At 42.8% G+C, this 25,665-nt stretch overlaps 2 protein-coding genes across 4 annotated transcripts in view; both read left to right on the top strand.

Moving 5' to 3' along the window:
- Positions 1-11: 11 nt before the first annotated feature.
- On the top strand, positions 12-7,255 carry LOC127608491 (nucleotidyltransferase MB21D2). Its single transcript, XM_052077599.1, has 3 exons — positions 12-430; positions 855-1,237; positions 2,106-7,255. Exons 1-3 carry the CDS (start codon positions 178-180, stop codon positions 2,985-2,987), a joined length of 1,518 nt encoding a protein of 505 aa, XP_051933559.1. The 5' UTR covers positions 12-177; the 3' UTR covers positions 2,988-7,255.
- Positions 7,256-8,256: 1,001 nt separating this feature from the next.
- LOC127608734 (fibroblast growth factor 12-like) overlaps positions 8,257-25,665 on the top strand; it is a 28,973-nt gene continuing 11,564 nt past the window's right edge. The window contains exons 1-2 of one of the 3 annotated variants that reach the window (XM_052078068.1): positions 8,257-8,812; positions 8,918-9,131. In XM_052078068.1, coding sequence (XP_051934028.1) covers positions 9,104-9,131 — 28 coding nt within the window. In that variant the 5' untranslated portion in view covers positions 8,257-8,812; positions 8,918-9,103. Of the gene's footprint in view, positions 8,813-8,917; positions 9,132-15,888; positions 16,126-22,382; positions 23,166-25,665 lie in introns of those variants that run through there. The other 2 variants (XM_052078067.1, XM_052078066.1) reach the window with 2 other exon arrangements.

Below are 25,665 nucleotides of genomic sequence, written 5' to 3'. Positions count from 1 at the left end.
GAAGGCCTAGTAGCGGAAGTGCAGCTCTTATTTCCGGTTGTTGTGTTAGCTGATGTGGATGTGATTTTTGATGCGTTCCGCTGGTGTTGGTTCGGTTCGTTTACGACCGTTTCGGCTCACCATCCTCGGCATCAGCAAAGTGTGAAGGACCGCTGAAACCGCTGTGGAGGAGGAATCATGGCCGCTCCTGCTCTCTCCAGTCGTGCCGGCTCGGCTGGAAGCCTCGGGAACAGCCCCACCATGGCCGCCGCCGGCAGACTGCCCCACGGCAGCAGCGGCGTCGGCCCCGAGTTGGACTTCAGGTCAGCATCCCGTATGGAGGATCTGAACCGGCTCATCCAGGAGTTCAGCAAGCACGACCAGCGCGAGTACGACGACCAACGGGCCCTGGAGATACACACGGCCAAGGACTTCATCTTTTCTATGCTGGGTAAGGAGACTACTACACATATAGAAATGTATCCATAAATAAACACATGAACACAAATTACAAATAAAAATAAATGGACGTTAATACCCAAACATAAACGCACACACATTTTAAATACACACACGCAAATACATACGCTGTTCACGAGGTCCTGAAGGCATTGGATGAAATATGTCCATGGCAACACATCGAAGCTGAAATCTGACTGGGGGGAAAAAATAAAAAGACACGCACTATGAGATGAATACAAAAGACTGTTGGAAATAAATGATTACCACTTTAATTCCGTTGTAAATGTAGGTCTGTGCTTCTGATCGTGTTTGTCCCTGCAGAGATGGCTTTGAAGGCACTGATGGCATGCCACATTTGTAGTGTATTTGCTTTCTTCAATCTTATGTTCTGTGTGTCCTGCTGGGTCCTCCAGGAATGGTCCAAAAGCTGGACCAGAAGCTGCCTGTGGCCAACGAGTACCTGCTGCTGTCGGGCGGTGTGCGCGAGGGTGTGGTGGACATGGACCCGGATGAGCTGAGCGTGTACGCACGCGGTGCCGACTACGACATGGACTTCACGCTGCTGGTGCCGGCACTCAAGCTGCATGACCGCAATCAGCCAGTTACGCTGGACATGAGACACTCAGCACTGGGACACTCCTGGCTCAGCCTCCGCCTCTTTGACGAGGGCACCATCAGCAAGTGGAAGGACTGCTGCACGGTGGTGGAACACATCAGCGGAGCTGCAAACTACTTCTTCTCGCCGACGTTGGTGGCTGACTGGTTCTACCAGGCCGTCTCGCTGGTGCTTCTGGAGGTGTGTTTTTGTTTTATTGTATCATAACAGAATAAAGAAACAACTCATTACATCTTCAAAAAAAACCCAAAACATTACACCAAGGACTTTAAATGTTATTTTTTCCAAAATAAGTGGATAGGTTTCTCAGTATGTAAGAACGGATAGTTTGTGAATAGTAGGGCTGCAACCGATGATTTTTTCCAGAATTGATTAATCTGTCGATTAATTTTTTTTTAGTTGATAAATTTAGATTTTTTTTTCCAAATTAAAAGCAGATGTTTACAAATGTTTTATTTTGATTCAATACAAAGATAATCAGTGTCCTTTCATGTAGAACTGTTGGAGGCGGAAATTCAACTGTTATCCCTGGAGGGACCATTATCCGAGTGTCACTTTGATGAACGATTAGTTGTTGACTAATTGTTGCACCTTGAGTGACTAGTGAACAGCAAATATGCAGGGCTTCACCGTATTAATTGTTAATAAGTGATATGAGAAAACAGACCACAGAGGCGCAAGAGTTTTGACATAAAAATAATTCTAAATTCTGTATTTCCAACTGTTGAGTACTTGTACCTGTACAGGTGCAAGAGAAACTGTTGAGGGGCTTTAATGTAAAAATATGTATACCAGTAATTTGATTTGTGTAAGATTGGATTTTTACTTTTTTGGGTGGCGGGGGAATCAGAAATTATTCATGTAATAGTAAAAAGAATTTTGAAATGTATGCCGTTTTTTCTTGTAATATGACTTTTGCTTGAAATAAAACCCTGTTGCTTTTGTAGTAGTATAAAAAAAATTCTTGTAATCTTATATGAAGCTTTGGGCGAAGCACTGACCCTAGAGGTATACTTCCAATTGTCATAAAACGCTCCCGCCCATACAGGTGCAGAAGAAGCCGCAGAGGGGTGTTCCCCGCGTGGAAAAGGTGGAGCGCAACGGCACCGTGGTGTCGGTCATTCTAGGTGTTGGCAGCAGCCGCATGCTCTACGACGTTGTGCCTGTGGTGTCCTTCAAAGGCTGGCCGGCCGTGGCCCAGAGCTGGCTGATGGAGAACCACTTCTGGGATGGTAAGATCACAGAGGAGGAGGTTATCAGCGGCTTCTACTTGGTCCCAGCTTGCTCGCATAAGGGCCGACGGGAGAATGAGTGGCGGCTGTCGTTCGCCCGCAGCGAGGTGCAACTGAAGAAGTGCATCTCGCCTGGCCTCATGCAAGCTTACCAGGCGTGTAAGGCCATCATCGTCAAGCTGCTGTCACGCCCCAAGGCGGTGAGCCCCTACCACCTGCGCAGCGTCATGCTGTGGGCCTGCGACCGGCTGCCCGCCAACTACCTGACGCAGGACGACTTCTCCGCCCACTTCCTGCTAGGTCTGATCGACGACCTGCAGCACTGCTTGGTCAACAAGACGTGCCCCAATTATTTTATCCCGCAGTGCAACATGCTGGAGCACCTCTCAGATGACACCGCCGTGCTGCATGCCCGCAAGCTGTCCTCGGTGCGCTCCGATCCGGCTGAGCACCTGCGCACCACCATCGAGCATGCCAAGGCCGCCAACAGGTTGACGGTGGAGCTCCAGTGGCGCGGCAGCACCGGCAACCTGCCATCGCCGCAGTCGGATGCCGGCGGAGAGAATCAGCCGGACGACCGCTTGGCCAAGAAGCTCCAGCAACTGGTCACGGAGAACCCCGGGAAGTCCATTTCGGTCTTCATCAACCCAGATGATGTCACGCGGCCACACTTCCGCATAGATGACAAGTTCTTCTAAAATTCTTTTTTTTTTTGCCCCGAGTTGTTTATGTTCCCTTTGTCACACTGTCAAGTCATCTGTCTATTGTGTAGTCTTCTGAGTTCCCCTCACTCGCTGTATGCTTACCTGCTGGAGGCCTTCAGAATGACATCCACAAAGCCACCCGAAGGACTCTGGATGTCCGCTCTGCTTTCAGTCTGAAATTCACAAATCTACCTGGTGAAATCCACCTAAAGACATTCACCGAAAGAAATCTACACGGACATTTACCCGAAGATGTCGACCGGGAGAAATAGACCAGGAGTCATCCACCCAAAGAAAACGGCACCGAGTTGGTCCCCCGGATTGACCACCCTGAGTGATCCGCCTGGTGTCGGCCAACCCAAGTCAACCACGTCGTGGCCCCAAAGGCACACAACTTCAGACATTGAGCTGCTGACACCCACCCATAGGAATCCAACTGAACGAATTTTGTAAGAAAATTCAGGTGGAAAACTCGATCCGGAGACATTCACTTGCAGGAATCCTCCGAAAAATCCACCTGGAAAAATGAAACTTTAGAAATAGCCTTGGAGAGATTGACTTGGTGTCATCCAACTGGAGGAGTCCCCTCAGAGAATTCTTCCAAGAGGAATCAAGCAGGACAAATCACTTTGAAAGATCAACGCGGAGACATCCACCTTGAGGAATCCTCCAAGAGACATCCACCTGGACAATTCCACCTCTAAAAATCAACCTAGAGAAGTTGCCTAGGAGACGTCCGCCCTGAGACATGTGCCCAGAGGAATCCACTTGGAAGCATCCGGTCTGAAGAATCCACCAGGGCGTGTTGCTGCGAAATGGCACCAAGCTGTCCGGCAGAAAAAAAAAAGGTCCCATCTTCATCAAGTTGCTATGTGTTCACCCATCAGGACCAGATCACGATGCACGTATGTCAGCTCATCAGAGCAACAAATATTATACACTTTTTGCACAGCGTGGTATTCCGTGTGGCCCTTTTGTGGGGAGAAAAAAAATAGCTTGTGCTTTACAACGCACACGTAAAATAGGTAAGCGTTAAACTGGTAAGCTCAAAAGTGAAAATATTCTCAAACTTTTTTATGAGAAAATAATGAGCTCAAAAGATTCCTCAGACCAATGGCAAGTGTGTTTTACTTGTAGCCTGGGACACTTATGATCACAGTTAGATCATGTATTTGTTACAAACTGAATGTGACACAATGCGTGAATGTAACATCAGATGCTACATTTTCAACTTAATTGGCCTCCACGTGTAGCAGTGCGACAAATTTCAACCCCCCCCCCCCCCCCCCTTTTAATTCCACATTGGAACAGCAGCCAGATTGTCACTGTGAAGCTTTTTTTCACTGTACGATTGTCAACGAGCAGTTGAGGACAGTACTCAAATGTAAATAATCCCAAGAAGCCAGTAAAATGATGACTACTGCTTATCATGTCATTCTTATTTTGCACAAAATGTAAAAAGCACCAACCACACTCCTCTTGATTGTAGATGCACGCTAGTGAGCCATGGTGCTAAATACGCTACTTAGTTTGTATGATGGGTGATGAGTGTTGGCATGTGTGTCATTGCATGTTTTTGTTGGTACGTGTGTTGGCATATGTGTGTGTCGGCGCCAATGTGCGAGTGAGTGTCTCTTCGCGCATGTACAGTATGCTAATATGTTTGCATGTGTGTTAGTGACTTTGTCCAAGCGCATTATTGTGTATGTTAGTGCGTGTGTCTGTTAGCGTGCGTGTGTGTGTGTGTGTGTGTGTGTCTGTGTGTGTGTCTGTGTGTGTGTGTGTGTGTGTTTGTGTGTGTGTGCGTGTGTGTGTGTGTAAACCTGAGTGGTAGTACGTATTGTTGGAGTGAGTGTTCATGCACGCGTGTGTTTGTGTGTGTCTGTTTGTGTAACTCTTGGCATTGTGTTCGTTAGTGTGCGTGTGTGTTAGCGCGTGGTTGCGAGTGAGCGCCTTGGCCGATGTATGTTAAGTGTGTTGGCGCGTGTGTATGGTCGCGTGTGTTGTCATGTGGGTTTGTTAGTGTGTGTGTGTGTGTGCGTGTGTGCGCGTGTGCGTGTGCGTGTGTGTTGTCATATGAGGGTGTCTGCAGGTAGGTGTGTTATGATGCATGTTTGAGTGCGTGAGGATGTGTTAGCATGCCGGTGTGTGAACAAATGTGTTTTTGTTCTTCAGTGTGTGGCTATGTGAGTGAGCGTGTTTTTGTGTGTTGTCGCATGTGTGCGTGTGTTCGGCCGAGGAGACGCAGCAGGTGCGCGGCCACATTATGACTGACACTACAGAACCAACAACGTTCCCGCCTAGTGACACCATTTGTAACTGATAACCAATTAAAAAGTAGTCTTTCACTGTTTTTTTTGTGTTTGTAAATAGGGCTCTTTTTAAAAAATGACACATTAGCTGGTTTGACTTGCAAGTCATTGAGTGCTGCTGTCCTGCTTGAGTTATATGTCAACCCATGCCAACACAACCGATTCAAAAGATCAGCTCCAAACAGCGGCTTTAGAGAACTGGAGTTGCGCATTCATGGTCTAAATGCTGAAAACCTTTTGTGAGCGAGACCAGACAAGATACAGAGTGTCATAAAGCCAGCATCGGCATATTGACTTTATTGCGGAATCTTTTCATTGCAGGATACATGTTTTTGCATTTTGGAACAGGAATGAATTGAATTTCAAACTCTGTTTACCTCTTTATATTCAGTGGTACGTTGACTGAAGAGTGCCCCAATTTCAGAGTATTTCCAGGTACGAGTCGTCGCTTGATTGATTCATTCATTCATCTTTGTGTTACGGGCCAACATTTGAGTTGCGATTGAGCTTCAGATATGCTGCCGCTTGATTGAAAATTTAGCAATTTAGGTACTTTAGTTGCATGAATACTTTGAAGTACGAAGTCAAGACACTACTGCATTCAAAAGATGCTGTTAGATAAAGTGTCTTGATGTCACATCGCTTCCTACTAGTGGCCTGGAATGCACATTACACTCATGGTGGTTTTCAAGAAACTTTTTTGAAGCTGCCTCCCCTTTCTCACACGAATGGTAAACACAGCAGGATTGGCTTTTATGCAAACACCGGAGCTCAGCTTTGATTGTATGCCCGATCCCGGTTTTACCGCCGCATCTCGTACCCGCTCTCTTCAGCACTCAGGTTTGAAAATCTGCTGCATTGTGACAGAATGTTCCTTCGAGATAACGTGCACTAATCACTCCTCTTTTGTGGTGTTGTTTTTTTGGGGGTGGTTGCACTGCTGCAGCTACAAATCACTTTTGTATGTTTTATTGTATTTGCTCCATAATGTCATATCTGCTGTATATTGTGGACTTTGTAAATTCACTTATGTTGAGCCTCGATGACCTGATATTTTTTTTACGTTAATATATTTTGTGCTTATTGGTTGTCTTTTTTTTTTTTATTCGCTATTGTCATTCTCTTCGATGCAACCAGCTCGGCAGTCCCCGATATTGTGTCCTGTGTATTATTTAATACACTCATATGTGCAAGGTCCAGCATTGCAAATTTTTGATAACAAGAGTTTAATATCATCCTTGTGCATTTTAAAGATAAAAATCGAATTCAATTAATGTGACTCAAGTAACGATTATTTCTTACAGTCTAGTTGAGGGGTGGGTAGATTTTTAGGCTCATTTGATTTTAAAAACAGATTGGCATTTGTGTAAAAATATACGGTAATGTATAATTCAAAGTTTTTATCATATTTCCTATTAATATTACAATAATAATAATAATAATAATAATACACACCCAAGGACACTTTACAATAACAAAAAACGCAAAACAATTGACCAATTATCAAATTTAAAAAGTAAATAGACAATTGTAAATGTTACGAATAGTTATGTAATTAAACAAACTATTGAATGAGGTTTATTAATTAAAACCAATTAATTAATTTAAGGACATCTAAATGAATGCAGCAAATATTGCAAGATTCTTGATAATAAAAAAAAAAAGCTTCCTGGGCTGTATTAATACAATAAATTGATTGCCTGTCCTCGATCAAGTTGGTCAAACTGAATTGTATTCATCATGGTTATGACCATACAAAATTAAATTACACCCTTTACACTGTTAGCTGCAGTATAACGCTGCGTTATAGCAAAGCATCACAGTAGTAGTCCTTCCCGAGCTGGGTGTTTGGAACACAATTTGTGTAACTTTTTCCTTTGCCGTTTGTGTTGTGAAAAGGCTGAATCGTTTCCATCCTATTAACAATGCAAAAAAAAAAAAAAAAGAAAATGTAACCATGTGGTCTTGCGATTCCCATTCCTTTACCCTCAAGTGCAATTAGTGGAATAAAAAAAAACACTTTCACAAACACACACACACAATGTATGATCCTCCACCCCACTAACACAAACGAGAAGTGCCACAAAAACAGAGACACACACTTGTGGTTGGTTGCAATGTAATCCGTGTGTTGTGCCCTTTTGTTGAGAACATTTGAACTGTGATTTGTTGTGTTGCTGCTCTGCCATAGATTTCTTTATGCAAATTTCCACCATGGAGCTAGACTCTCACTTCTCTTCACTGTACAATAGAGTCACTATAAAGTCTTTTAACAAAAACGTGTTTGTGAAGCCTTTCTTTCTTTCTGCCTTTCCACCCACCTGTTCCCAGTAAGCCCGTTCACCTGTGGGATGTTCCAAACAGGTATTTGATGAGCATTCCTCAATTTTCTCACTTTTTTGCCACCTGTTCCAGCTTTTCTGGAACGTGTTGCGGCCATAAAATTCAAGGTTAATGATTACTTGCTAAAAAATCAAATGTATCAGTTTGAACATGAAATATCTTGTCTTTGTGGTGTATATTACCGGTACATATAAGTTCAACATTGTTGTTGTTTATTGAACATAAAAACATATCCAGTAATAAACTGACAGAAAGTAAGGTACCGGTAAGTAAAACAGTAAAAGGAAAGAGAAAACAGTCATCACACACACAATTGTTTATGTTCAAAGGAGTAGAAAGAAGTAAAAAACGTATCTAGTCTTACCCCAAGTTATGTATTTAAATATAAATAGATCATTTTTTATATCAATCAGAAAAAAATGATTTGCAAATCATTACGTTCTCTTTTTATTCATGTTTAACACATGTCCCTACTTCATTGGAATTGGGTTTGTAGAATAGAACATTTACTGTTGGTCTGTCATGGACATTGTTTTGAGATTGAGGTATTAACATTTAAGATTCAGGACTGAACGCAGACTTCGTCTGGGCCGTTGGGGACATTATCTTTCTTTAGCTTAAGGACAAAAAAAAAATCAACTCTGCTCTGTCATGGATGTTGGTCGACAAACATTGGAGGAATGGTGAATAGGAAAAGAATAGAATGGGATTGACACAGACCTGGAGCGATCTAGAAAGAGAGAGAGACATTGGAAGTGAGGGATGGGAGACATTTGAAAGGAGAGCGCTTGGGAGACAGTGACAGGATGACAGGGAGACAGGAACGAGACATGGGATGGGTGAGAGAGCTTGGGGAGAGAGACACTGGAAACGAGATGGAGAGATTGCAAAATGGGGAGGGAGAGATTGGAGTGGAGAGATGTTGGAAAAGAGGGCGGAGAGGGTAAAGAGACTGGAAAAGGGCAGAGGGAGATGTTGGAGGAAAGGGAAAGATTGAAAAGCAGAATGTCAATCGGGAGAGTTTGATTGGATGAGAGAGAGAGGAGGTGAGAGAGAGACATTGGAAAAGACAGGGAGGAGAGAGAGGGGAGAGAGAGAGATTGAAATAGAGTGGGAAGAGCGAGTGAGTGAGAGACATTGGAAGACGGTGAGAGAACGGCACAGGTGAACGCGCGAGCCTCGGCGGGAAAACAAGCCGTCTCCTCCGCCGCATCTCAGCTGTTTTTGCCGCTCTTTCACCTCCATTTTGGCCCTTTTGCTCCCCTCCAGGGTGGACATTGTCGGCCGGGTATAACGACCCACCGGCTACGCGTGTCTACTCGCTCAGCTGTGTGAAGAAGGAGGTGAAACGAAGAAGAAGAAGGAAGAGGCGACGACGAGTGGATTTCGGCCAACACTTCGCCGGACTGAGCCGCCAGCCGAAGCTTAGCCGAACCAAACCTAGCCTAGCGTGAGATGGAAGGCAAAGAGAAAGCACCAGCAGGTAAGAGGGAGATATGGACGACGATGCAAGTTTGTGGCGCGGGATAGCGGGCAGGGGAAGTTGGGGATAGAGGGTGGGGACGACCGCGGTGGGAGGGTGGAGAGAGTGATGCATGTTGGGTAGAAGTGGATTACACTGCGGTATCCTCAATGCAGCTGTTCATCCCCAGATCCTAGGTGTGGTTATTATGGGATGGGGTGTAGGCAGTCCGCATGTGCGTGTGTGCGGGGGTTTGCTTTGGGTTCGGCTGTTAACACAAGTAAATCAATAAAAAAACATTTACCCCCCAAAATCGGGATGCAGCAAAACACAGTAAAACAGGTGGGCCACGACAGAATCAGAGATGAGCAGAAAGACAAATGGACAGATGGACAAGAGGACCGAGAGACATTCATGAGAATAAAAATGCTGCGAAGGGAGAGGGAAGCAGGAGCCAGCAAGATAGACATTTTAGCGAGACAGGGTTGAGAGAGACAGTGAGAGAAAGAGGGGAGGAGAAGCCTCCAAAGGGATGACATTGTCAAACAAAAACGGTGACTTCCAGGAAGTTTGCCAGACAGGTAAGGAGGTAGAGTGCACAACAGGGAAAGAGATGACACTCCTGGAGATTCTAATGAAGACAGAAAGACAGGGGAAAGTAGCAAAGGACAAACGGACCAAGCGGGACGAGAGACAGACCGGCAGGCAGTTCAGACAGAATGACAGGCTGGAAAGATAAAAGTGGTGGAGAAGAGCACAGAGAGACCTTCTTGAAGATCAAAAATGGAGACAAGAAAAGAAGGCGAGTGAGAAGACTGAGTTTAACGGAGAGGAAGCTGGACAGACTGGTAACACTTGGCAGAGAGACAGGAGGTACATAGACACCAGACAGAGTAATAAATTGATAGAAAATATGTACAATACTAGATTAGGTGGTTTCAATAAATTCTGAGCAACTGAACTTTATGTCGCAAACTTGCTGACTTGCTTAAAACTAATTACTGGTTGTGTATGTTTGTGATTGTGACAAAGTTGCTGTTTGATTAGAATCATTGCATTGTCCATGTTTAGTGAAGATAGTTGCGCACGACTTTAAAATGTACAGAATGAAAGACAAGCTCAGAGAAGTCTTCTTTGACTGACTTCTGTGTACACTGCTTTTGGTCTTTGGATGTAATTTCTTCCTGCAAGAAAATATATAACCTACAAGCATATCCAGATTTCCTATCCGAATCAGAATCCTCATCATATTTTTTAGCCAAGTTTGTTAAAACGAACAAGGAAATTGATCGTTTGAAATGCTCTATTACTGCAGCCAGAATAAATAAATATACATCCAGGACATAAAAACTAAAGTACTGTACAGTGTGTCAATAACCTATATAAAGTAAAACCTTGATGGACAGGTATCATGACATACATAACAGACAGGTGGAGAATAGAAAAATGGGAGACATCAATAGGGATTCTAATGGAAGCAGAAAGACGGGTGAGAGTAGTGAGGTACAAACACAAGTGGGCCAAGGAGAAGAGAGATAGACAGGCTGGAAAGACAAATGGACCAGATGACAGTTCATGAGGATTAAAAACAGAGAGACAAGAAGTAAAAAAGGCACATAGGAAAGACAGACATGAGGGACAGATTGTGTTCATGACGGCAGTGAGACAGCTAGGAGTAGTGTGAGACAAGTTACAGACATTAATGAGGATTACAGCAGAGACACACAGACAGGTAAGAAGAACGAGAGACAGACAGCTTGACCTGAAAGAGAGAGACAGGCACAGAGACACGAGTGAGTTTTCACCAGTCTTTCCCTTAAAATCCTAACTAGGCCAAGAGACAGACAGGTAGGTAGAGAGACAGACATCAAGACCGGAGAAAAACAGAAATTATTGAGGATTCAAAAAATGGAACGAGAAAATGATTCATTATTTATTGGAACAATAAACAATGGTAAGTAAGACATGCATGCCCGCATACAAATCCCCAAAAAGAGATCAGTAGTTGTTATTTACTGTCAATCATTTGCAAACCTCTTGAGCATGTATTCTTTTTTCTTGAAATCCAGATTAAGGTACACGTACTAGTACGCTCTTTATCCTCACAAGTAAGACTCTTCTTAAACTTCTGTGGATTGCTGCAACAGATCAAATTCCTTTACTGGAATTCCACTTCACCCGACATGAGGTGGAATTAGAAGCCACTTAGTAGCCGGAATGGTATCGTCAAAGAGCAGACTGCTGAGTCATTCCCACTTTTGATGCGAAGTGTTTCGCTGACATAAGCAGAGCCTTCGCTCACTTTGTATCCCGCGGCGGGTCCCGAACCCAAGATGGCCGTCCGTCCGCCATAAGAACATATTGGCTGTCCTATTTTTTAGTGGGGAAAGACCAAAAATAAAGGGCCATGTGATGTAAGGCAAGTTGCAGCTGAGTCGTTTAGCGTATGGACGCAAAATGAACCGTCATCCTCAGTGTGAGAGTGGGTTTGTTTATAGCAGACATCAGTGTGTTGTGTGTTCGTGGGTGTCGGAGTGTGTTTATTTCTATTGATTGTGGCATGGGATCGACACCATTATGGAATGTTGTGGACCACTGCCAGTAACCTGAGAGACTTCAACCCAAAGGACGAGTGTGTTCTCCTTGCTGTCGCTCTGTTGAGACACACCCAAACACGATATACAGTGAACCCCAGTGTAACGCGGGGATACATGCCATACCCGAAAAAAAAAGAAGAATATAGAAGATAAATCATTAAAAAGAAATTCTTGGGTTGAATGATTTTGGGGGGAAAAAAATCTCCACCCACAGTAATTTTGTGATTTAAAATGCTACTTTTTTTTTACAGTCCTCTCCCATGATTTGTTCAACAAACTCAAGCAATAAATTAATCTGTATAACTATCAACACAATCAAGTTTGTTATATTGTATATAGAAATGTTTTGGACTGATAGGTGAAGTTTACAGTGAAGGCAAATGAACCATGAATTACTGTAAAAGACTTTATTTACCTACCTCAGTTCGAGTTATTAAAACTCATTCACTCCCAAAGACGTTAAACGTCTTTTCAGACTTGGTCTAGAATTGGGTGAATGAGTTAAATGCCAAACACTTTGACTTGCAGTCTTTTTTTAAGCATTCACTATGACATTTTGACAAAATTCTACCTACAAAATGTGGCGTAGGCATAAGTCATACGTCAGATGTTACAGTTGATATAAGTCCTCAAACAACTGCTACTTTCACTCACACCGAGCAGCAACTCATACAAACAGCATTCAGCAATACTTTTTCTGCTCTCTAAAAACAACCGTTATTACTGGAATTTTGTTGAGGACCTTCTCCGCCTCTACTTCTAGCTCCTAATTATGCTGCATCACTTCCGATGTGTGTGATTGTCACTTGGTAAACTTGTAAATGCTTTGCAGATGCCAGTGCCAAGCGCACTCTGACAGACTCCTGAAATAATTCCACTAATGAGCTTTTAAATGATTTTTCGCAGTCAGTCACGATGAAGATGTCACTCTGATGTTTTTGTGGGATTCAGTGTAGTCTCAGAGTTTCCAGTGGCGCGTCTCGTCATGAAAACCATCTGTCTTTTGTATTTTTTAGTCTTTCAGTCTTCAGTTCTGGTTCAATCTTTCGGTACAATCAGAATGATTATATAGATGTTGCATTTGGGAATTGAGTTGTATACATTTTATGAACTTCGATTATGCTAATAATGAAGATGGCATTAAGTGCGGCTAAAATGTCACTGCTAGCCTTGTTTTCCTTGTCTTTATCCAAGCTGTCAGTCAGCCATTCTGTCAGTTTCAGTTCAGGTCGGCTACTTCTCCTTAACGTCGGTCAATTTTCAATACCTTTCAATCTTTCCCACTCATGTCAGTCAACACCTTGTCCGCTTAATCAACTTGTGTTGCTTTCAATCAATGTAAATTTCCATTCATTTCACTTTCACGACCTTCCATTTACTCCCGCTAGGACTAATCCTCCGGTACTTCTAAAGTCCACTTATTTCAATCAACTCCCATCCACCATATTCACTTAACTTTCACTCGACTCAATCAGCTTCCACTAACTTCCATTGATTTCAACCATCTTCCGGTAACTTTTTTTTGCCTCCGGTCAACTTCCAGTTTCTAAGGTCAACGAGTTTCTTCAATCCAGGACCATCCATTCACTTGTGTGACTGTCAATAAGCTTCCATTATCTTCAATGATCTTCCCTTTACTTCAACCGACTTCCCACTTGAACTAACTTCAAGTATTTTCCACTGCCTGCATTACCTGCTCTCTGCACCGAGTTCATTTCATCGACTTCCATTACATTTAATGAAAATACAAGTTGAACTTTCTTACAACTTTAAACTTACTCAACTTTCGCTACTTTCCATTAAAATAAACACACAGTAGCTCCTGTTCTCTTCCTCTTAATTGAATGAAATGTACATTGCTTCCCCTTACACATGCCATTGCTGTGAATTAATGTCCACTTCGCTCCCCTTCACTTTCACTAACTTCAATTAGAGTCCATTACATATCATCGGGTTCAATCAAATTCAATTAACTTCTACTGCATCCTGTCTGGGGCGGCCCGGTAGTCCAGTGGTTAGCACGTCGGCTTCACAGTGCAGAGGTACCGGGTTCGATTCCAGCTCCGGCCTCCCTGTGTGGAGTTTGCATGTTCTCCCCGGGCCTGCGTGGGTTTTCTCCGGGTGCTCCGGTTTCCTCTTACATTCCAAAAACATGCATGGCAGGCTGATTGGACGCTCTAAATTGTCCCTAGGTGTGAGTGTGGGCGTGGATGGTTGTTCGTCTCTGTGTGCCCTGCGATTGGCTGGCAACTGATTCAGGGTGTCCCCCGCCTACTGCCCGAAGACGGCTGGGATAGGCTCCAGCACCCCCGCGACCCTAGTGAGGATCAAGCGGTTCGGAAAAATGGATGGATGGATGGATGCATCCTGTTTGCAGACACCATCTTTCACGAATGAATTTCCAACAATTTCTCCTACCTTCTTTTTGATATCAACTACCACCATTATCTTCGATCAATTCAACTCCTTTCGACAAAATGCACAATCACAATAACAAATTGCTGCTCCCGTTTCCCTGTGATTGATCATGAACATCATTTTCCATGCGGCACGATGCGGCCGCATCTGAGTGGGAGGGCTCAGGTTATATGTGAGAAGCCAAAAGAGACTCTTACGGCCGTTGAGTGTCCTCCATCGATTAAATAGTCCCATTAAGTTTAAAATATGTTGCTGCGCTGGCATGGATCATCTGCACTGAGGTGCAAGGACGACATGACCGCGAAGACTTGTGCAAATGCTTTTACAGTCCTAACGGGAACTTCAGCAGACACCGGTGTGACCATACAGGCCGGGCGCTGTGCTCCTGTTACACAGGTCTCCATGGAGACCAGTGAGGGATGGTGAATGAAGCGGTGATAGCCTGAACCTGTGTGTCTTCATGTCATGGGGCTGTCAATTATCTATGAGACATGTGCACTATACGCTATATACTATATATATATACATATATAAAATATACGGTGAGTCTGTCTTGAAGCACAGTTTAATGTGATGTGACTATGTGGCTGCAGCAGATGGAGGGCAGAGCTGCATTAACTCTCCCCTCAGCGCCGGCGGCTTCAGAACCACCACTGCTGCAACGCATCACTTCCTGAATGAGGAAGCACTTTTTTATTTTTATTTTTTTCGCTGCATCAATATCACATGATTTCCAAAAGATACTTTGTATATGTAGGGCAGCAACTAATAATTATTTGAATTATCGATTAATCTGTCAATTAATTTAGTGGATTAAATGATGAGTTGTTTAGAAAAAAATGATTCCTTTTATTCAAAAACAGGAAATTAGTTCAGAGTTTTGGTGCGTAACATGCCTGAAAATTGACATTGTGTGTGAATGAACCCTTGAAAATGACATTTTTAGAAATCCTTGTTTTTGACTGGATTGGATCATACCATTAGGCTAAAGTGAGTTTAATTCTAGAATCGAATCCAACAATTAATCAAACTAATCAGTCCATATTTTGATAACCGATTCACCATTTAGTGACCACAATTTCAGCCATTCAACAGTAAACATCAGATTTTTTTTACTCCTTCATGAAAGCAGAATGATTACCTTTGTTTCATCAAAATACAACATGAGCTAGCGCAAAAAAAAAGGTTCTGAGAATAGATACGAATTTCATTTTTGAGGGTGTTTTCCAACCCACGCATTGCGCAAAAAAACTGAAATGAAGGGTTAAAAAAATCATGGATATTTGACAGGGAAGCGAAGAACATCTTGACCATTGCAGACTATAAATTGAACAAGCTTGCAGGTTATTAAAATTTTAAGCTGCGGTGCTACCTCACATGAGGGTGCAGTTTGGAGACGTAGTGTGAATGGAGCTGCAGAGACGACAGCGCCCTCTGACAGGGCTTGCTGAATGCTCCCGATATAAATAGTCACGGCTTCACCTTCCAGTCCCAAAATAGCTGCTCTCTTTACTGTCACATCATATTCTCCAACCCCAGCACGCGTCGCACATTCACAGGCCCTAGAGACAAATTTGACTTCCTATGTGTACGTCAGTAGATTTTTATCTAGCGATAGCAGATTAGCTCCATGTTAGTTGAACACCAACATAGCCGCAAGGTAACACAATCTTAAAGTCGTCATATCAAGTTCTGGTCAAGCATCAGAGGTGTGGTCGTTTGCCATTTGCCCTTTTATTTACCCATGATTCCTCAGTGTGTTGACACTGTTGGCGGCTAAAAGTGTTGCAGTGAAAACAGCTGAGAAGTGTTTTTATAAGGCCAACATACGAGCTGAGGACGCGGCACTCAGCTCCACACGCTCGAATCCGTTCATCAACTTCCCAATTTGGCCCGTTGAATGATCGGTCAAATGAGTCCGTACTGCGGTCTCTGCGAAAAGACGAGCGAGGAGGCGCACCGGGATGAAGGCAACGTTGTCAAAGAGAGCTGCGAGCCAGGTGAGCTGTTAAATCAGCATACTTGATGACACCAAGGTTCAATGCTTCAAGATTATTGAATATTGTTCCCTAATAAGGAACTGAATGTAAACATTCAGGACAAATTTCTAATTTAATTTCGATTGTTCAAAACCACGGGACTAAATTGCTGGGCTAAAAGTAAGGAGGACGTTTTAGAATTTGACTGGAGTCACAATGTGCGCCAGCCATCTCGATTTTTTTACTGTAAGGTGGTAATCTCAGTTTAGATCAGATGACAATATCAAATGTGTTTGATATTATCACAAGTCTTTCGGTCTTTGAGGTGGCGTGACTCAGCCAATAGATGAGCACTTACGAAACATGAGACGGGAAACTTTGCAAACAATCACGAGAGCGCCATGGACAAAAAGTGACGAGCATAATTGGAAAAAAATTCGGGGGGGGGCTATTTAAATTTTGATAAAAAGTGACACTGCAAAATTCATAGCCGTTGCAAAATCTAAGTTGTGGACAAGGCAATGGATAAAAAACACGATCACTCATCTTTAAATGTGGGCAAGTGTCAGATGGTAGTTTTCCTAATCTGAAAGTCTTCTGATGTACGGGCACTTTAAAACGACAGCAAACAATTGATCAACTGTAAGAGACAAGAAGTGGTCACTGAGTTTAGTGTCAAGGAGTGTCATCAGCAAGCTGCCACACAAACTGGACGAATCCTTGCCAATGTTCATGCTCCATTCAATTTCTGCTGCCTAGCTCCATTCACAAATTTGCATGTAGTAGTCACTGTATGCGAATGATTTCTTCTGAGAAAAGTCATTCTGAAAGGAGGACAACTTGCACCTGAACCAGGAAGTACTTGTGTTTGCAGCTTTACTTGTGGCTCTCTGTCTCCCTCCAACGGCGTAAATAATGTTGCATCTTTATGCTGGCAAATACATTACTGTACCAAGTACGGATTCCTGTTTCGGTGATTATGACAAAGAGCTGCGGTGAAATGTGAGAGCACCGAGATCACTCGGTGCGCCTTCATCTTGCTTTTGTTTTCACATTCATGAATGTTGCAGTAGCGGAGAATCTTCAGTTAAGAATTTCTCATGAAATATTCAAAACGTGCACACACGCTCAGGAGGCACTTTGTCACACTGCAGTACACTTTGTGCGTATGAGGGCGGGTGTTAACTAACTCACTTAACTGATTTAAGAATTGCAGTCGTTACGAGGTGAACACAATAGAAGGTTCGTCAGTTCAAAAAGCTATGAGTCGCTCTTTTGGTTTACTAGTATGAAATTAAAGTAAACTACTGTGCTTCACGAGTAACATGAGTATGAGGCCAAATTAGTCAACGCGTTCGACAACACGCATTGTTAGCATCCTTATCACCTTTGCACACTAGTACAATTCAGTGAACTTGTATAACAATGTTGGCTTACTAGTAATGTTTTCCCAATACTACTTTTAATGTTTTTTTTTCAACCTACTAGTATGCGATTTAACCTTACTACTAAGCTACTGCTGCACTTGTACCACTCCTAGCCCCAATGGGAATACATGAAGTTCAGGAGTTACGTTCACTTATAGTAAGACAACTAGGCAACCGATTCAGGGTGTCCCCCGCCTACTGCCCGAAGACAGCTGGGATAGGCTCCAGCACCCCCCGCGACCCTAGTGAGGATCAAGCGGCTCGGAAGATGAATGAATGAACTAGTAATACTAGAGATACCAGTCTGACAATTACATGTTACGAATGAGTCAAGTCTGGGCACTAGTTGAATGCCACTACTTTGAGTACTACTACTAGCAAAGTATCAGATGGTACCAACGTTCTCCTACTAGTGTGCAGAAATGGCATGCGGTAGTGTAGAGAAACATGACTAATAAGACAATTAAGGACACGAGTAAATGGACTTTGGGATGCTAAAAATTTGCAGTACCAGTACAACTATTGAAGTGATAGATACTGTATTAGATACTGATAGATACTGTATTAACTAGTAGAATTGTAGTCACTTGGTTGGTTGTCAACTAGTGTAAAGTTTTGCCTCACTATTAACATGTGATTGACCCACTAGTACACGCTATGTCCGCACTAGTAAGACAAGTTAACCCACAAGTAGACCAATGTGCTTTACTAAAAAAAAAAGTAGAGTAAATAGTCAAACGACTTTCCATAGATGATGCAATGTGAGCAGTTCACTTGCACTTACTTTTGCGTCCAGCAGATGGCAACATATCTCCACTCTGCACTGCAGTGCCTGTCATTTCTTTACGGGAGTCGGGTGAACTGCTTCGCAATCAAAAGGTTCAGGGTTCAAGTCAGGTCGAGTAAGTTTTTCTTCACATCGAGCAAATTAACCTCATTGAAGGCATCAATATGAGTTTGAGTGGAAATGCTTGTTTGTCCTGACATTGGCCACCCATTCTCCATTTTGTCTAAATGTGTGAGAGCGACAGGCACCTGTCCGGGGTAAACCTATAGAAAACGCATACATATAAGCAGTCGTCTAATACAGTATTCCTCTCCCTCTAAACAAAAGCAACTTCTCTCCATACTCCTATATCCAAAAATCAAAAGTCTTTCAAAATCACCAATGCCGACAATGCACGCCCACAATGCACGCCCACTGACTTTGTTTTCATATTCCTCATACTGTTAAAAATAACCCAGTACTCAGATGACTTTATCATTCATCATTGATTATTGGCGTGTGTGTTAGCTGCATGGAGGTTTCGTCTTTACTTGATGACTTTATTCTGCCCTCTGATGTGTGCACTTTGTGTATTGATCAGGAAACTTACCTGCATCTCACACACACACACACACACGCACACACACACACACACACACACACACGCACACACACACGCACACGCACGCACACACACACACACACACACACACACACACACACACACACACACACACTCAAACAGCGTGCATGTGTGATGATACAGCAGGTCAGGTTGATCTCAGCAGTAAGTAATTCATAAACGGCACTCGGCCAAAGTCTCAGGTGGGCATCAAAAATGTTTTAAAAAACATAAACGTAATGATCATCATACATGTACGACAGTGTCACTAAGTAGAACACTGACCTCCACCAAAGCTAAAAAATACCCCATAGACCAGAGACGGGCAAACTTATGCACTTAAGGGCCGCATTAGATTTTTAACTAATACAAATGAAAAGAATATACTGGTCATACATGTAGTATATTTAATATATGTTGGTTTATTTCATTAAATAATTGCCTAAAAGACCTGAATGAAACTATGCTAAATAGTACAATTACAAATAAGTATTATTGACTCATATTTTTTAAATTCATTTAATCAAGACGATTACTGTAATTTTTAATTAATTTATTCTACATTATACTAAAACAAAGGAAAATAAATTGACTGGTAGACCTGTATGTTTAATGTAGTGATTTGTTTAGATATTACTTCTATTTTCATTTAATGTTTAAACCTTGTTAAATTATTTATTTGTAAATAATAGAAACTAAAACACTTAATGAGTAAGATTTAAATCATACAAATTTAATCATGAGAAAATAATATTTGGTATTCTCTTTTATTATGTTTTTATATTTTGCACTTCAGTGCTATTTTTCTTTTTTGAAAGCATGAAACCCCAAATATTTTGGGTGGCTTGTTCGGATTAATGGCATTTCAATTGATTTCAATGGGGAAAATTGATTTGAGATAGAGTGGACCGCCACTGTTTGTGAGAGAGAGACCAGGCCTGACAACGAATAGTGAAAGTATGTTTTTTCACTCCAAAATTTCTCCTAAAAAAGAATGCGAACAAGGGTCAGGATCAGGAAAGATATACTATGTTCAGGCAGATGATTTTTACCCAAATAACAACGAATTTGGTGCCCTCCCTCATTAAAAAAAAAAAAATCTGCAAAGTGGTGAATCCGCACATGCTGAACTGTAAAGATTTTAGGGTCCGTTGTGCAAGTGAATTGAGTTATGGAACAAATGCTAGTAAAAAGATTGACTTGAAAAACAAAGCTTGTGAGGTTTACACTGCCAAAGTTAATGAGTCTGTAATTATGCTTTCGATTAGTCATGCTGACTGGTGTTAAAAGCAAGTGCTGGCCACATCGAGGTGTAAAATATCCAAGCGGCCGGTCCCAGTGCGCAGGTACGCAAATACATGATGATAATTAAAGGCGCTGACCTGTTTTTCCCCCACACCTTCCTCCTTCTAGATGATGAAATTCCAATTTATCTGCGCATTGTGGATGCTGCGGTGTGCGTGTGGCCGCCTTGGGCAAACTGATTGGCTGTGGTGGATTAGTTTTTAATAGCATCAAAGTGTTTGTGCTGCCTGCTAAAATATTCAGTGAACGAGTGAGTGAGTGTTTGGGGCTTAAAAGCTGCGTTGGCTTGTGTACTGCTGGTCACCACAAGATTGTGGATTTGAGCGTCTGCATCCAAACACAGGGGTCCTCAAACGTTGTGGGTTCAGGACAGGAGAAGATTTCCAAGGGCTCCCTTCATAACCTTACACATATTAAACATAACCGGCTTGTGTAACCCTTGAAAACAAAAAATAAGGGAACTCAGAAATGTGCCTATTTGGGAGGAAAAAAAGTTGTTTACAAGAACAAAGACGAATGTTGTTTGGATGAAAAGTCTTTTAATCTCATAAAAATAAAGTCGTATAAAAGTCTGATTAACAAGTGCACAGATTTGTGTATATTATTTACTATATCTATTGCCTAATGTCCTTTATTCACTGAAGAACTTATCAAAATATTGGTTTGTCGTCATCCCATTGTTTCTTTGTGCCAAGGAGCTATATTAAAATGAGTTGAGGAGCTTCATTCAGACAAAAGTAGTGCCCTTGTGGCATCTTGTGCCAAGGAACTATGTTAAAGTCATTTGTGCAGCTTCATTTTGACAATGTTTGTGCTTTACTGACATTTTGTGGCACCTTGGTGACAAGGAACTATGCTGATCTGCATTGAGGTCATGCTTTATTCAGACAAAAGTAGTGCTTTGCTGTAACCATGGGGTATCTTGTTACCAGGGAACTATATGAACTAGAGAAGCTTCCTATGGACAAAGTCACCATCGTGTCGCATGTTGTTGAACATACACTATTTTGAAGTGAGTTGAGGAGCATCATTTGGATGAAATCTGTGCTTTTCTGCCATCTTGTTCTGAAGAAACTGTTGAAGAGAGTTGAGGAGCTTCATTTGAACCAAAGTAGTGATTGGGCGTGATGTCGGTAGCCTCATTTCTGTGCAGATTTCACTAGTTGCATTTTAATATGAGGAGGCAGCTCAATGTCTGGTGTGAGCGCTCAGAGGACCTTGGATGCTGCATTCCTTGTCTTCTCGCAAGAAAAAAAGGCGTCAAAGACTCTTGACGTCTTACTTGGAAGTCTTTTCAAAGGGATCCCCAAACGTGAAATCTCAGACGTATGTCTTTGGTGCAGTAGCAGCCTTTGAGGAGAGCAAAGTGGCTTCTGCTGCATGTACCTTTTTGATCCTCCTAGTTTCTGAATCGCTCAGCTGCACCGGAATGGAATGAATTACTTTACATTCTCAACAAAGTGGGTTATTTGTTTATTTATTTACTTATTCTCGGTCTGTGTCCACTAAGAGTCGACGTTTGTGCCGATAGAGAGAAACGTGATGTGGGAGCAACATAAAACATCAGGCTGACTATTTTTAGGGGCTTCTTCCACACCTCCACGCATCTCTCTCCATTGCTTCCCCTCTCTGTTGCTCTCTCTCTCTCTCTCTCCATCTCTCTCTCTCTCTCACTCGCTCTCTCACCCTTCTTCTTCTCCGTCCCTCGGAAACCTGCCACAATCGTCAGCGCTCAGCCGACAACTCGGACCGAGACAGATTCAGCGTCTGCACCGTGTCGAAGCTGCCGGATTTTGGATTTCGCTGTCCCTCCCCCCCGTCAACTTCTTTTGTGTTGCTGCATTGTGCCGGTTGAAGTTGAAGCTGCATAAAACCTCCTGGCAGGCATGTAGACACACTTGCTGGTGACTTTATGAATATTGATGGAGAACGCTAAAGCAGCGTTTCCTTTTTGGCGGCGCATTTTTCTTGCGCCTCCGAGAGATGGCTACCAAGGATGCATTGTGACTGCGGCGTCACCGAACTTGGATGAAGAGAAGTTTTTACGGTTGCTTTTATACTTCCATCAGACAGCATTAAATCAAGATTAGCTACAGTACCTCGATTTTCAGCTTCTTCACAGAGAGATGAGAGACGCAACTTTTCAAACTTCCCTCATTTCAAATTCGTCATCATCAAGAGAAAGCATGATCATGTTTCAGTTAAGGAGACAAAAAAACAAAACCAATTGTCTTCTGGATTTTAAAACAAGCCAACAAAGGTATCGAGGATCCTTGAAGTAATGGCGTGACAGGAGAACTTTTACACGAAGAAATCACTTGTCCTAAATTTGGATGACAGGTTTTGCACAAACAAGCTGAATCGTCTTTAAAAAGTTCAAAAAGACAAGTTTGTCATCATAAAAGATCCTTTAAATGTTAGAGAATCTTCTCCAGGTTCCCCAGCTTCATGTCTTATCTTTCTCTTACCGAGAAGAAAAAAAGATTCTTACATTTCTGGCTAAAACCGTTGCAGAAGAATCTGGATGTCCCCCGCCCCCTTTTTTTTTTTTTTTTGACAAGCTGAATCGTAATCTGGATTGGAACGGTCAATTAAAATTCGTCATCAGGGATCCTTCTGGTGTCGTAGAACTTTCGCCAGCACCCTCTGCTTGACGTCGTGATGTGACAGTAATGGACATTTCAGGCACTCGGACATGACGCGTGTCCTGGACTGAAAACCGCCCTGCGCTTGGCAGAGGCTATGGCGGCGGCTATCGCCAGCTCCCTGATCCGACAGAAGCGTCAGGCCCGCGAGTCCAACAGTGAGAAAGTCGCCACCAACAAGAGGCGTTCCAGTCCTACCAAGGAACCCAAAGGTTTGAGGCACATTTTCAGTGTCTTTAGCAAAGTCCGCTTCTGCAGCAGTGGCGGCAAGAAGAAACCGGTGCGACGGAAACCAGGTGGGTTGCCGGATATCATATTTGTCAAGACTCACCAAAACTATTTGGCTTACCTAAAATGCGCTGAACTTGAACACCGTTAAAAAAAAATATATATATATTGTTATATATGACTATAACGTATTGGCCCGAATATAAGACGGCCATGATTATAAGATGACCCCCTCTTTTTCAAGAGTCAAGTTTGAAAAAAGACTTTGAACACCAAATTAATTTTTATACAGAAAATAATTACAGTACATCTGAAACAAATGATTGACAATATATTTGAGAGAAAAAGCATGTTATTTTCTCTCATTCAAATCTTAATATCTGAACATTTAAATATGTATACTAAAATATAATCACATTCGTAAATGAATGGCTTCTGGTTTTTGAAATGTAAATGACATCATAACTTCTCCTCAGCTGCCGGTTAACCTGGCCGATCTTCGACCCACTTTTCTCCGGATTGTCACTATGTTTCTCCATTTTCTCTTATCTCTTCTATTATTTTCTTCTCTTTTCCTTCTTACCGCTATTTTTTATTTTTCTTCTTCATACTACCGCTATTTGTATTTTTATTCTTCGAGGCAGGGGTTCACTTTGGCCTGGGGAGTCAAGTTCAGCATTCGCTTCAATGATATCTGGCGCCATCTAGCGTCGTGAATGGGTATAATGTCTAGACCTCGAATATAAGACACCCCCCAAATTGTCTTATTTCAATGCAAAAACACTGTCTTATATTCGGGCCAATACGGTATATTCATTCATTCATTCATTCATTTTTCGATCCGCTTTATCCTCACAAGGGTCGCGGGGGTGCTGGAGCCTATCCCAGCTGTCTTTGGGCAGTAGGCGGGGGACACCCTGAACTGCTTGCCAGTCAATCGCAGGGCACACAGAGACGAACGCAGCGCTCACACTCACACCTAGGGACAATTTGAAGTGTTCAATCAGCCTGTTTTTGGAATGTGGGAGGAAACCGGAGTACCAGGAGAAAACCCACGCAAGCTCGGGGAGAACCCGGTACCTCTGCATTGTGAGGTCGACATGCTCACCACTGGGCCACTGGACCACCGGGCCGCCCTATGACTATGTGTAGCACATTTCATACAAAGGGCAACTCAATGTTCCAGTCTATGACCGTTTGCAACCTGCTGATGACACTCTAAGTTCAGTGGCCACTTCGGTTTTGAAACCTGTTAACCAGTTCATCAATTGTTAAATGTGCTTTGGTCTCACAATGTCCCAATGTTAACAGCAGGATGACGGGGACTGTTGAAATACAAATTGAACTCGGTCCATTTGTAATGGATAAGAGCCAGCGCTGCGCAAAAAAGGACGTTAGTCATACACTGCTGCCCCGATGCCTTAAGAGCTGTGCTGTGTTGTCAGTCTGGGCTTTTTGCCTGTTGGTTAGGGCACTCCACTTTCAATCCAGGGGGACGCTAGCCATGTGGGTTCAAAAACAACCTCCACTCCTATCCTGCTCCCATTTCGGAGGTCAGCTACATTAAAATGGCTGTGCATCTGTCCAAGGTTTTTTGTTGTTGTTTGTTTTAGGACTGGTTAATCCCGCTCCCGTCTGCTCCCGTGAACTTTTTATCCTGTGCCCTCCCAATTCTGTGATTAAAGGTAACATTGACTCACATCCTGTGGGAATCCCTAAAAAATAAATGGAAAACTCTGATGGGAACTGAACCAAAGCTGCCCTGACCAAAGTCAGGCCAGTGGACCACAACGCCATCAAGGACTTACTCAACAAACACCTCGTCTGAAATTACCGTTCAGCCCCTCGTTGGAGAAGCTCAAAGTGAAACATTGAATAGTGCTAAGTTGACCCGCAAAAGATATAAGGCATGTTTGGGAAATCCTGAAATTTCAACCCAAAGCTCAATATTGTGCTTTTTTTTCTTCACGCACTTCAATCTGCACATGCTCAGGTGCGGTGTGATCAATGGACGGAATATTGATGTCACAGCGAGTGCTCGATGCCTATTGAGTAATCAGTTTTGAAAAGTTCAGTACAAATAGCTCAAGACAATACCTGATACTTTGGTCATTATCGAGTAAGAGGATCGGTTTCAATCCTATTGTAGCATCTATCCTTTCATTTTCTAGACCCTTTGTCCTCTTAGGGTCACAGGTGAACTGGAATCTATCCAAGTTGATGCATCGACCAGGATTAAGTGCCCCGTGTTTATTAAGATCAAATTGCCAACAACTGACTTCGACTATTTTTAATGATGAAACTCCTTGATATCAAACATCTGTTTGGATTTGATCTGATAAGAAAAGGAATTCTTTTTCCCAGCTGTAATTGTGAAGCTTGGTTTTATCACCACGCTTTTCTCTGGGGGGAAACGTCAAGTCAGCACATTGACAGCATTCGTGCGACACATTTATGAGGTGCCTTGTGTTTCCACGGCGATCGTGCAAGCAGCTTCTTAAAGGGACATGACACACAATGGTGTTTCGTGACCACACAAACTGAAGTACAACGGAAAGCTTTTATTCC

This window comes from Hippocampus zosterae, chromosome 10 (assembly GCF_025434085.1).
Source record: "Hippocampus zosterae strain Florida chromosome 10, ASM2543408v3, whole genome shotgun sequence".
NCBI lineage: Eukaryota > Metazoa > Chordata > Actinopteri > Syngnathiformes > Syngnathidae > Hippocampus > Hippocampus zosterae.
The sequence above is the reverse complement of the archived record's forward strand: the minus strand, read 5'-3'. Positions and strand labels throughout refer to the sequence as shown.

Coding starts and splice junctions, on each gene's coding strand:
- LOC127608491 (XM_052077599.1), top strand. CDS start 178: ATGGCCGCTCCTGCTCTCTCCAGTCGTGCCGGCTCGGCTGGAAGCCTC. Junction 431..854: donor CTTCATCTTTTCTATGCTGG/GTAAGGAGACTA, acceptor TGGGTCCTCCAG/GAATGGTCCAAAAGCTGGAC. Junction 1,238..2,105: donor TCTCGCTGGTGCTTCTGGAG/GTGTGTTTTTGT, acceptor CCGCCCATACAG/GTGCAGAAGAAGCCGCAGAG.